The sequence below is a fragment of the Tachypleus tridentatus genome, chromosome 4 (assembly GCF_004210375.1).
Source record: "Tachypleus tridentatus isolate NWPU-2018 chromosome 4, ASM421037v1, whole genome shotgun sequence".
Taxonomy (NCBI): domain Eukaryota; kingdom Metazoa; phylum Arthropoda; class Merostomata; order Xiphosura; family Limulidae; genus Tachypleus; species Tachypleus tridentatus.
In genome coordinates this window covers 38,624,371-38,637,609 of record NC_134828.1, presented here as the reverse complement: position 1 = coordinate 38,637,609, position 13,239 = coordinate 38,624,371, and the positions used below count along the sequence as shown (strand labels likewise).

Sequence of the window (13,239 nt, the reverse complement as noted above, 5' to 3'; positions counted from 1 at the left end):
AACATTTGTAGAAGGAAGGAGGGTCTTAAGAAGTTTAAAATTTTATAAGAATGTTTTGGAACAACATGGTTTGTTTGAAATTAAGCACAAAGCTACACAATAAGCTATCTGTTTTCTGCTCACCATGGGTATTAAAATATGGTTTCTAGCACTAAGAGTCTGCAGACATATTGCTTTGCCATTTCGGGGATAGAACAACATGGAGCCTATTGGTCCATCTCAGCTGTTCCGTCTTCTGACATAAAGTAAAGGGCCAGGTGGCTTAAGGCATTCGACTCGTATCTGTTATAATGTGCGGTCAATCCCACTATTCGTTGGTAAAAGAGTAGCCCAAGAATCGGCGGTGATGACTAGCTGCTATCCCTCGTCTTACACTGCTAAATCACGGGCGGCTAACGCAGATTGCCCTCGTGTAGCTTTGCACGAAATTAAAAACAAAACAAAAACTATTGATAAATACATTTAAAAATTTTAAAGCCAGCTTTTATTATCCATATACTTACGAAGCTTTTTCTTAATCTCACTTGAATTTACTGCTTCTACAACACTTGAAGGCAATTCATTTCAAACACTATGTTGGAAAAATAAAACTGTCTAAAGATGAGACCCGACTTGCCAAAATATATTTGTGTACCCTAGACCTAGTATTCTCACCATCGCAATTTTCTAAGCTGACAATGGTAACACATCAAAGGAAGCACTTCCTACGAATGATTCAAAATCATTAAGGGCATTTTTTTGGTTTGTCCGAGTTGGTCGTAAGTTATTTGATTCCCAGTAATTTCACTCCCCATGCAAAAAAATAAAATAAAAGTAATATATGTTTAAAAACTTAATGTTAAGAATGACATTTATTAAATATTTTCAAATATGGTGCAAATAATGAGCTATTTCTCGCAAAATGTCAACCTTGTTATCTGTATTACATCTAGCAACAGCTTGCAGCTGTTAGTTCACATCTTCAAGTACAAGGATATTGAAACGTTCAAAGCACAACCAGAAAGCCTTTTGTTGGATACAACTTAATTTATATCTTTAAATGTATACAATTCAGTTTTTTCAACAGTTCATATTGTCTCCAAGGAAAGCAGTATAAAACTTGTAAAACATAAAGTTTATCAAGTTGACAAATACCATATCATAAGAAAACAAGAAAATTCCAGACCTAAAAATGAAAGTTATACATGCTCAAGAAGTCTAAATCTACATCAGTTATTTTACTGAAAGCCTTGATAAATCAAGAGCACAATTTCCTGCAATACGTTTTTACATTAGGTGTAGGCTACAATACAGTAAAAAATTATTAACCTTGATAATGATTGTATCTCATTTCACTAAAAACTTTAAAATTGGAACTAATTGTTCATTCTCTAGGCTAAAACATTATTTATTGACTTCTTTTCAAGCCAGTAACAAGCAACTGAAGTATGCTAGTATGCACTTTCTATATTTGATTGGCCAAAGAAATATCACATGCCACAATAAAGAATATGGTTGACATGGCAGTGATCAAAAAGTACTAATGTGCATAAAAAGCATACACAAAAATTAGGCATTTTACTGCTACTGGAAATAAGGAAATAATTTTATTGTACTTAAACAGATAAGAATATTAATTTAATGATAAAATATACCTTAAAACGAAACAAAAAGGTAACTTTTCAATTTCATTTGTTTAAAAAAAAAAGGCATACCCATATGAATGAAACATTAAGTTTTTAAATGTTTTATTACCAAGGATAATTTAGACCACAGAAACAAAGAGGAAAATTAACTATACAAATAATAAAATATTTATAATAAACTTCTAAAACCCTCAAATAATGTAAATTCTTCAATTTGTAATATCTTTTTGAAAAATGACAAACTGGATGCAACAACTTGCACTATGGGAAATCAGTGGAAATTCTTAAATGACAATGTAGTATGCAGGTATACTGTGTTTTCTACTTTCTTTTATTATCCTTTTTCTTATTTGTCATGGTAGTCATTCTGGTTTTTAAACCTCACTGGGAAAACCCAAGAGGCAATCCAGGGGCACTCAGAAACTATTGTTTCTCTTCAGTCCTGTACATGTTCAGAGGTTAGACATACCTTCAGGGGTAGGTGTGAATCTTGGTTTTTGGATGGGAGATCTGGAAGTAATTATTCTTTTAATACCATTCTGTCCAATTTTTGAAACACATTTGGTTCAGAAGCCAGCTAAGTTGTTTTTCTTCCTTTGTTATTCTCTAATAGATAATGCCTACTATGTCCATGAATATTTTATTGCAACTTCACACACTGGCCAAGTACATTATATCTAGAGGTTGCAGTCTTCACTTCTTTGCATAAAAATGACCAGTAACATGATGGTGCGTGTTTATACAGGTAAATCTGACATTTTCTATTAGTATGGAGCATTGAATTAACATCACTTCCACTTGGTCAACACAAGTCAATAATTTATTGATTGATTGAAATTAAGCACAAAGCTACACAATGGGCTTTCTGTGCTCTACCCACCATAGATATCAAAATCCTGTTTTTAATGGTCTGAGTCCAGAGACACACTATTATGCCACCTGAAGGAAACACACACAAGTCAATGGAAATGCATCTTGCAGGAGAAAGATTCTTCTCCGATTTACAGATCTTGTAGGTTTAAATGTCTTAATTCATATTTTAAAGCTGTTGTTGTTAAGATTGTTTATTCTGGTCACTTCTTTGTTGGAAATACCTAATTTCCATAGTCCAGTTTCTATTGGACATTTTAATGGAGTAATTTCAAGATTTTTAAAATGACTCACATTAACACAAAACCTAACAAATTTCTGTGATTTTAATTTAATTGAAGCAATAGTGATGCATTATTTTAAAATTAAAAATTATTCTTCACCATGCTATGATCAATTATAACAATTTATTATGATATGGAAAGACATATTCATAGTACAAACTTTTTTTTTCCCCTATCGTTAGCATAAAAACTCAGACAACACTGGCCAGCTCTCTGTACATTCTCAATTCCAGTTTATAAAATGAACATTACAACACTAAGGTTTGTTTTTAAACAATCTTGAATATATTAAACAAAAGACTGTGTCACACACAAAAACAACAAGAAACAGCTTTTTTTTCATTAGTTTTTATTGCTTTCTACAGTGGAAGGAAAAACAAAGAAACAAAATGCATTTATATCATCTATAGTCTAAGTATGTACAACTTACCAAATTTTAACTGCCTTATAAGGTTCAGGCCTATCCAGATTAAGTTTCCCTAATACCACACTTTAAAATTTAACTTACTTTATACAGTATAAAACATTTTGAGATATTAGCCATGGAATGAGATTTAATTACACCTGTATTTTTGTTTGTTTACATATTTAACATTTGTTTTGTAAGAATGTTATTCCTGAGATTTAAACAAGAAAAAATACTATGAAAACTATATTTTTTGTACATTTTCTTTGAATATTTAAAAGCTTGATCTGCACAAGTTTTTCTTTCATAAGATTACTTATTTGATGGGTACTTATATAAGAATTAATATGCACAAATCTTAACCTGATAACAAAAAAACAAACAAAAAACATAGAGAAACCCCATTATAACTAAACCCACTACCTTAACAGATTAATATAAAAGTGCATTTAAACTTCTTCAATACAAATTGATAATAAAAGTTGTACACAATTCTTTCAGATACTATATCTAATTTCAGATAAAGTATACACTTTTTACTTTTATTGGTGAGCTAAACAACACTTTTGAATTGGTAAATACAATAAAACTATTACTTATTGAATTTTACCATTCTTCTGCCTTCGTTATAATCAACTCAAATAACATATGTCATAAGTTTTGTTATTAAATCAATTACAGGAAGATTTCCAAAATACTATATCCAGCAATTACAGTAATATTTTACCAACACTGTAAAAGAACATATGAAATTACCTTCCTATCTTTTTCATCTAAAATATCTAATACCCTGAGTTATATTTCATTTACTTAACTTATTTGTCTTTATTAGGAATATTGACAAGCTACATTTATAATCTGTTTTATAATGAACAGATGTCAATGGAAAATTTCATAAATAACCTAGAAAATGCTAAATTAGAATATTTTAAAATACTTTACCAAAGCATTTTGAGTGAAAATGCAACAAACATTTTTTATACTACAATATTTCACTAGTTTCCTTTTACACACTGATAATATTATATCAGCTGCTTTGAAAGAAAAAATTTTTTAGTTTTACTTTGGTAGATCAATTCTTAAACTATGTTTTCACAACACAATGAATCAGTTGAGATCTCAATACTTCATTTGTAATTTATACTATCATTTTTCCTTAATCTATTTTACACAATATAATGAGAAAAATCATACTCTTTGGTTAACTTCACACAAAAATGTAGCTGGCCTCTTACTACATACCTTACATAATGACAAAAATTACTAATTACTTAAAAATAACACAAACTTTCACACAAAATAAAAAAAAACAAAGAAATATTATGGGTGTGTTTATTATAGTTGCTGTTCTTTGTTATTAAGCACAAAGCTAACAAAGAGCAATTTGTGCTCTGCCCACCAAGGGTATTGAAAAAGTTTCTAGCAGTACAAGTCCAAAGACATTACGCTGTGCTACTGCAGGTCATGTATAATATGGACAAAAAGTGCATCATCTAAGCCAATGGTTCTCAAACATTTTGTTCTGGACCATTCAAGTTTCTTGTTTTTATATCAGAGGACTAGAATAGGATCTATACACTGTTACCAGTTCCTTTTGTAATTATATAGCCTTTCCACAAAGGGAGCCTACAGACCACAGAGAACCACCAATATAAGTACTTGTAAATGTATTTATTTCACCTAAGTTATTACTGAAAATGTTAACTCTTCATTCTCTGTGATAAATATTCTTAACTTGCAAAAAGACACTTTAAAACCTTCACAGCATTGTCAAGAAAAAAGTCCTTTTTCAGTTATGGTCAAGAACTAAATAAGTCTAACTGTAGGAGATGAAAAGTTCCTTTTTTTATATACTTCAGTATACATGTAAATTACAACATCACATTAAACTCATATATATTTAAAATATTGTGTAATTCTGTCATTTACAATTGATTATTCATAAAGTCTGGATATATTATGTAAATTCTTTAAGATTGTTTGTTATAGAAAACCAATTATACATAGCATCCCAAAGTTTTTTAAAGGTATCTGAAAAAAAAAAAGATTTCTATATTTCTGAGTGAAAACCTAGGACTAGTTCTATCACCTGAATACAGTATGTATCAAACTTAACCTTTTATTATTTCAATGACAAGAAATAAAAAAAAAAACTGTTGCTCTGACAACTCTTTTAAACAGAAACCAAATATACAGTATTTTTCAGTAAACTTCATGCATTAAATCAATCTTGAACACTGCACTATGCTGGTATTGTTACATAAAACATATTTAACTGTCACAGTTACCAAATGTTCTTTCCTGAATGCATTTGACAAGACGTTTATATCTCATACGATAGTTACATCATTGTATCCTAGAAGAAGCAATATATATATTGCTTCTTCTATGAGTAGGATAAACAAGAGATCTTTTAAATATTTAAAACAAATCAAACCTTCAATAACTTTTAAAGGACTCTATCTACATATGCCAATAATTAATAGTAATTTGTATTTAGCTCTACAAACTAGTTTAGCATGCTACACATGTACCTATTAAACTATATCATTATTTGGACTGCTGCTACAGCTTTTAACACATAATATGGCCAACTCTTACAGTGCATACTTACAATATTAGGTTGAAACTGCTTGAAAGTTCCAAAATAAATCACAATTTTATCTACAAAATCTAGTACAAAGATGGTAGAAGAGTTTAACTTTGTAAATAAATAAAACTTTAAATATCTTAATAATGCAATAATTCTTTGGTATTGCTATAGAGTTTATATACTTATGTAACTCAGAAAATTTATATTAAAATAATTCATTAAGACATTCACATATATGTAACTAGAGATACCTAATCCTCAATAATTTCGTGTTATATACAAATCTATCTCTCCATATATATATATATATATATATATATTTATTTATTTATATATATGTATATGACACAAAGGATCACACATTTAAAGGTGCTAACCTAGCAATTTGGTTCTAGTGTACTGGTTACATAAAAACATTTTCAAAACTGCTGTCTGATGTTATTTTTCATTCTGTGGGTTGGTTCTTCACTGAATAGTGGGTTTTGGACTTCCATTTCTCCTGTCTGAATGACAAAAGACATTCAATCAGTGCAAAACTGCTGTAAAAAAAACATTAAAATATTACAAAAAACATTAGTCAAAATAACTTAGCAAAATTCCCTTTCTGGAAATTGTTTAAAATGACTAAGTGTACAGGAGTTTTAATGAAAACTGGTATACCTAGTAGAAGTAACTGGTGAGTTTCAAATTAACACATTTGCCATTCAAACTGCCAAGAAAGACATGCAACTTTTTCCTGTCCTAAAGCAAAACAATGATGTAATATTTCATAAAACATATAACATTATTAATATATTTGAATGTTTTATATTTCTTTTATCACTCAATAAAGTCACAGAGTGGGATACTCTAATCAATAAGTTGATTTGACAGTCACTCTTGTAACACATTCATAGCTCCAAATTTCAGTTGTAGCTGACAGGTGCCAATGCTGTGGGCACATCTTTTCTGTGTGAGACTCGCACAACTTGTTTTACAATATGACAAATGTAAGTCACTACAAGCCTATCAATAAGTTTCATTTGTCATTCTATTGCATCTAATATTATATTTAAATAATCTTTTTCTTTCATTTCAATGTTCAATGTTCATAGAAAAACGGTATTATAATATGGGAAGAACTTATCATTGAAATACATTCTACATACAGTGATAAAGATTTCACAAAATACAACATTTGTCAATTTCGTTACCATGAATAATGAAAATGCATTATACTGTTCTTAATTAAATGTTGTTAAATAAAGAATCTTTATATTCCCAACTAACCTATGGTTAGCTCACAAATGTATTTTTAGTACACATATTGGTATATTGCTATTCACTTAAAAACTTTAAAAAATTACTAAAAGTTCATACAAGTTATACAACTCTCCTACATTAATAGCTGTTATTAATATAAGCAAAACAGTGATAATGCATTATTCATAATTTACCTTTAGGTAAGCTGTATTTAAATTATTTTAAAGTTTATCATTAAAACTGTCAAATTTTGGTGAAGAGAGAGACAAAAACTCTAGGCAATGCCTGTTAATAACTTTTTTTTATTAAAAACATTCAGACAAAACTAGTTTTAACCATTTTATAATGAACTTGGTATAAAATACACAAGTTTGTATACACATTTGTATGCACTGCAACTTTTAACGTTCTATGTGCACCTTGAAAAAAATTGGTAGACTTTTAGTAATGACTAAGTCTTTTGTAGACAGAAATACAGATTTTTTTAATGAATTATTTTTACTAAAAGATTTGTTTGTGAAAATATTGAGTCTGTTTAGTTACTAGTCTGAGTTTAAAGTGATTTCATGTTATGATTAAAAACTATTCTTCATCCCAAAAATTTCAAATATTATTTGTGTAATCTCTAAGATCTCCTTAATACACTTCAAATGTTTGAGTTTGTTTTCAGTAAAACTTTATATTTTGTCTGTTATTTTCTCTATCATACCTATATGGGATATGCCAATTTGATCCCACAACCACCATAAAATATTAAGAAATATAAATTACACTGTCTTTGTTCTACAGAATTACTACAAATTATAACTCGGAAACAAATATGTAAGTCACTTAAATGCCATAACACTGTACATTTATATATATGTTCATTATTTTTATTATATTGACCTTTCAGCTATTGCTGGCTAAGGTAGAAATCATTTTGATTTCCAATAATATCCAATATATCCAATAATACAAAACAGTGGATTATTATTAATTATACTTGTACATAGATTATTACTATTTACAATTAAGTTCTTAAATTTAGTTTTCTTAAAACACAGAACAACAAATGAAGAAGTAAAGCAAACAATTATCTCTTCTTGTTATGATCTTTGTACTTGCCCACTGCTTTTTCATAGATTGCCAAGGCTTAAGAAATTTTGCATGTGGAGGATGGGAAACAAAATATTTTTTTAAGGTTTTACACACATGCATTTGAATAACCAAAAAGTCATAAATTACTATACTGATACCATAGAATTCCATTATAATTTATCAAGTGTAGTAACTAAGCTGTATTTTGGTCTAACAAAGTACAAAATTTTGAACAGACTAAAGACCCAACGCACTTCTTTGAAATCTCATTTTAAAATAATGAGATGGTGTTCTAACAAACAAAAATGGCTGAGGAAGCAACAAGGGGTACCATTTTGAGCTTTCAGTTTGGTTATTCATGTCACACATAAGTATATATAAGATACCATTTCCAGGAATTGAAAAAGGTGAGCAAGGTCACTGTGTTTGATTCATATATGAGTGACATCTCAGCAAACAGGAAAAAAAGGAGGATCTTATTTTAAATATTATCTTGTCAATAGCAGTAATTTTAGTTCCTTATTCATGCAAAACAACAGATTTTGCTTGCATCTTGACCTACAAAACATCTAATTTAAACCAGTACAGCATTCAATGTACCACATGACATACAAAAATTAATTTGTTTTTTATATTTACTTTAAACTAAGAAATTGAATAATGTATAATACTAAAATCTGAATTATACTCTACAGTTTGATACCAGATTTATTAATATAAATTCATAAAACAGTAGTCCAATAAAATTGTCAATGCAAGTCATAAACAACATGACATAGCCTTTGACCCATAAACAGTAATGAAAAGGTTAAAATATCATTAACTGATAAAAACATTACAACATAAAGACTTGTTAAATTTGGTTTGTTATTTTGGATATAAATTTAAGGTCTAACATAAATTGCCTGTTAACACAGTATACAATTTGAAATAAATCAGTGAAAAGAAATTACTTTCAGCTCTTTCCCCATGAAATGTTTAATATTTGGAAAAATGTTATATTTTGTTTATAGTATGAGTAAAGTAATGATAGGGGGAAAATTAAAACCTTTCAGGAACATTTTAGTGTTCCTTAAATAAAGCTAGAAACAACAGCAAACATGACTGACCTATAAGTTTTCATATAAGTACTAATAAATATTTTAAAAAATTCTTCAACACCTTTATATACATCATAAAAATTTCCTCATATCATGTGACATATGATTTTAGTGATATGGATGACTAAGATTTTTAAATGATGAATAAATATGTTAGAATTAGTAAGTACGCAAGTTCATATGTACTGTTAGCAATAGTGTACACGTTCAAATTTACTGTCAGCAACAAACATCTGTACTATGCATACTGTTGGTGTGAACTTGCTTTGTAGTTACTAAGAGGGAAGATCTATACAGCAGATGGACTTGAACTTAGGCTCTGAAGCTAAAAATTTTCAGATTACTAAGCTTATTTATTAACCTTTTTGCAACAGGTCAGGGTGCAAAGGCCATGTCATTATGATTGTTGACTTGCATTCAAAATTTTATTGAACTACTATTTCATAAATTTATGTCAATAAGTTTGAAATCAAATTGTATATTGTAATTCAAACTAATATTATATATGAGTTAACTTCTTAATTTAAAGTAAATATTAAAAGTACACATTTCAAAACAGACTTCAGTGAGACACATGGCATGTTGAATGCAGCACTGTTTAAAATTAGATGTTTGTGATGTCAAAATACTAAGTCCATAATTTCATACAAATTAGGAATTCAAACTACTGATATTGACAAGCTATATTGTTAAAACCACATTCTTTGTTAATAAATATATAAATTGTTAATAAATTAATAAAGTACTTGTAGAGTTTCAAGTGGTTGTTGTTAAAAACTTATCACTGGGAGGTTTCACAAATGGAAATTCTATACAATTTGCACAGATGCTATTAAAATCATGTATACTACATATGGGCTAAAAACTACAGGATAACTGGAGTTTCTTACCAGTTTTTTTTTGTTGTTGTTTTTTATCCAAAACAAAAATAGTGCACAAACCTTAATCATATTTCTTCTATTTGTGTAGCATCCCTTCAAGTCTGGTTAGTTAACTAAAGTACTTCTTTGTAGGTATTATTATTATATTTTAATTTATGCAAAAAAACTTCCTTTTATCACTTTATTATAAAACTGGTGCAGTAAAGTTCTTCTGTGATCATATCTAAAGAGTAGTAAATCTTAAAAAAATCAAGTTACCGAAGCCAATCCAGGGCATTCATACACAGTGTAGTCTCCTTCTTCATTCTCTTCTTCTGATTCAATATCAGAAACTGAGGTGTGTCTGTTAGAAGTTGACCTAGCACAAAATAACAACAACATAAAATTTCCTCTCTCACTTACATCAGGCCTGCCATACACATACAACTTGAAAAGAACATCAGTCTTTAAAGACAAACACTTTAGTAATAAATGTTACACAGTAATTTAAAATTCCAGTCTTTAACGTTTACTGCAAGATTATATCACTATTAAGCCATAAAGTCATTTTGGCATGTTATATATTCTAGTACATAGAAAATATTTAATGTCAACATTACATTGATAAGTTATTTTAAAAGAAAGAGCTGTAATATGGGCTTATATTTTCTATGCTTTAGTAATTGGTCATTCAGAAGAAAAAACTGCATAAACACAAAAGCAATGCAATATCTGTTTTTTTTACAGCGTATGTCATAAGATGAAAATGAACTTTAAACAATGTACAAAATAATTCCACAAATAAATAACTTTAGAGTGACAAAATAAAAATCAGTGACATTAAGCTGCAGAATAACTAATAATCATTTTTAAATTTCATGCTTACAAGTTATTCAATACCTTGCATTTTAAAATTTTAATACAGTTTTAAGTATTACAACTAATAACATATCATACAGCTGCAGTTGCTTAGTTTCATCCATCTTTAACAAAATGCAAGATTACTAAGTTTTCTTTTCTAGCTCTGTGAAATTAGCTGAAATATACATGAACAAAGGCCAATCAGAAATTCTGTATTCCCCACTGATTTCACTGCACAACAAAGTTTTTGCTTCTTGAACACTGTTGGGTGTTCCTTATAGATTTTGGCTGCTGATCACAAAAATCACATCCAAATTTGCTCATCACATACTGTTTCATCGAAATATTCAGTTCCACCAGGACATTGCTACAATGGAAAATCAATATCAGGACAATTGGAATCCTTCAATGCTTGCTGACTACTGTTGGACATTGGAATGTGATGCATTGGACATTGAATACAAATGAAAATCAGGAGCAAAACACTTTTAATTAATTGTTGAATTTAATAGCGTATTAGAAACACAAATGCAATTAAATACGTTATTGCTGGTAAACAGTTAACTGTCTATTTCTCAGAGTTCCCACTTGATGAAGCAAAACCGAAACTATATTTGTGCATACCCAACAGGTACCTGTCACAATCAGCAAAAACTTTTCAGGAAGCAAAACTTTTTCAAACAAATTGTTGTGAAGTGTTTTTGAAAATAGCAGCACATTTTTAATTTCTTTTGATAGAATCATTGCAAATGCCATTAATCTATTCTTAATGGGTTGTTTTAAAAATTTTAGATTACAAAAAACTAGTTTCTGCAAGTAATGCAATAACAATTATTGAATACAAATAGTGGGCTGTGACCTTCCAGTTTACCTGAAGTTTTTATGAACTATATTTTAATACTTGGAGTGCTGTTTCATCTTCTCTCTTCACATTTATAGAACTAATTTATGATTGTAAGAACCCTTAGTTAATGTTGTATTGTCAGTTGCTTCACTTTATTTTCGTAAATTTTATATCCGTGTATTTTAAGTGCTTCAAAGTTGATGCACATCTCATTTCATAAGGAAAATAGTGCAAATCTTATATAAATAGCTCATCTTGGTGTGAAAGTATTGTCATTATAATTTCTTTGTTAAATAAAACAACCAGAATGAGCACTAAAAAAAGCAATGAGATCCAAAAATAAATGCTGTGCAAATAGCTCTGGGTCATATTTACTGACACTCTAAACTGACAAAGGTGCAAAGTTAAGATTCTTTAAATTTCAAAAATTATCTATGTTTCATAAACATTTAGTTCAACCAGTCTATCCTGCATGTCATAAGTCTCTTTCTCTCTCTGTGTGAGTCTGTTATTTATTCATGGCCATATCTGTAATGCTACAAACTCTATTGGGTTACAGATACAGCTTTGTGTTGGAATAACAGGGACTACATGGCTGCAATCTCAGAGGCTATTTTTAATCTAAAGTAACAAATAATAGCAATTTTGGGTATACAGGATAACCGATTGGTTTCAACCTGAAATAGATTTGTTTTTGGTAATTTATTATTTACATTTCTTCTTTGTGAGAGGAATTTTCCTATATGCAGGGAAAATGTAGGAACTTACAAATGTGTATTTAAATTCATAATTGGAAATGTTCATTTAGAAAAATGAGCTTATAAAACAATTATATGTGTACTAGTAAGTAGTAAGAACTTTAAAGAGTAACAAAAATTACTTTTCTACAGCAATCATCTGCTGCTTCTGATGCTGGTAATGATACATCTGAGCACTCTGAGCAAGCTTTCTGTCCCCACTGGGCAATGTTTCTTCTTTACTATGTGGCTGAGTCACTCCATATGCAGGGTATCCTACTGAAGCTGCTGCTTTGGTTTTATTTTGGTATCTATGTGTAGAAGGTAAATAATAATTAATCTTAGTTGTCAATTTTAGCCAAGAACTCAGACAGTAGAAAAACAATGTTTATCTTTAGAAACAAGCATGCTTATATCCACTCATATAACTAGTTAATATCAAAATAAAACTAAAAGTGATGACAGAATGCTTTGTTATGTTCAATTAGGTTGACCAATGAAAATTGTATACAATTCTTAAAATAAAAAAAAATAAAAAAGTTAACTACCATATTGATAAGCCTCCTATTTTATATTATTCTCTAATATTTCTAAACCTAGAAATGTTATAGAAAAGCAAAACAGCTATTTTGTATCAGAAAATGATTTATATTTATCTAAAATGTGTTTCATGTTAACCCAGGGCAAAGAATAATAGCTTCCCTATATCTTTAGAATATATTTAAAGTTGGGAAATA

At 29.1% G+C, this 13,239-nt stretch overlaps 1 protein-coding gene across 3 annotated transcripts in view; it reads right to left on the bottom strand.

Moving 5' to 3' along the window:
• Window positions 1-1,006: 1,006 nt before the first annotated feature.
• LOC143248881 (uncharacterized) overlaps window positions 1,007-13,239 on the bottom strand; it is a 39,046-nt gene continuing 26,813 nt past the window's right edge. Inside the window, exons 4-7 of one of the 3 annotated variants that reach the window (XM_076497770.1) lie at window positions 12,646-12,813; window positions 10,340-10,439; window positions 6,156-6,281; window positions 1,007-2,135 (exon numbers count right to left, since the gene is read on the bottom strand). In XM_076497770.1, the coding sequence (XP_076353885.1) occupies window positions 6,198-6,281; window positions 10,340-10,439; window positions 12,646-12,813 (352 nt within the window). In that variant the 3' untranslated portion in view covers window positions 1,007-2,135; window positions 6,156-6,197. Of the gene's footprint in view, window positions 2,136-5,291; window positions 6,318-10,339; window positions 10,440-12,645; window positions 12,814-13,239 lie in introns of those variants that run through there. The other 2 variants (XM_076497771.1, XM_076497769.1) reach the window with 2 other exon arrangements.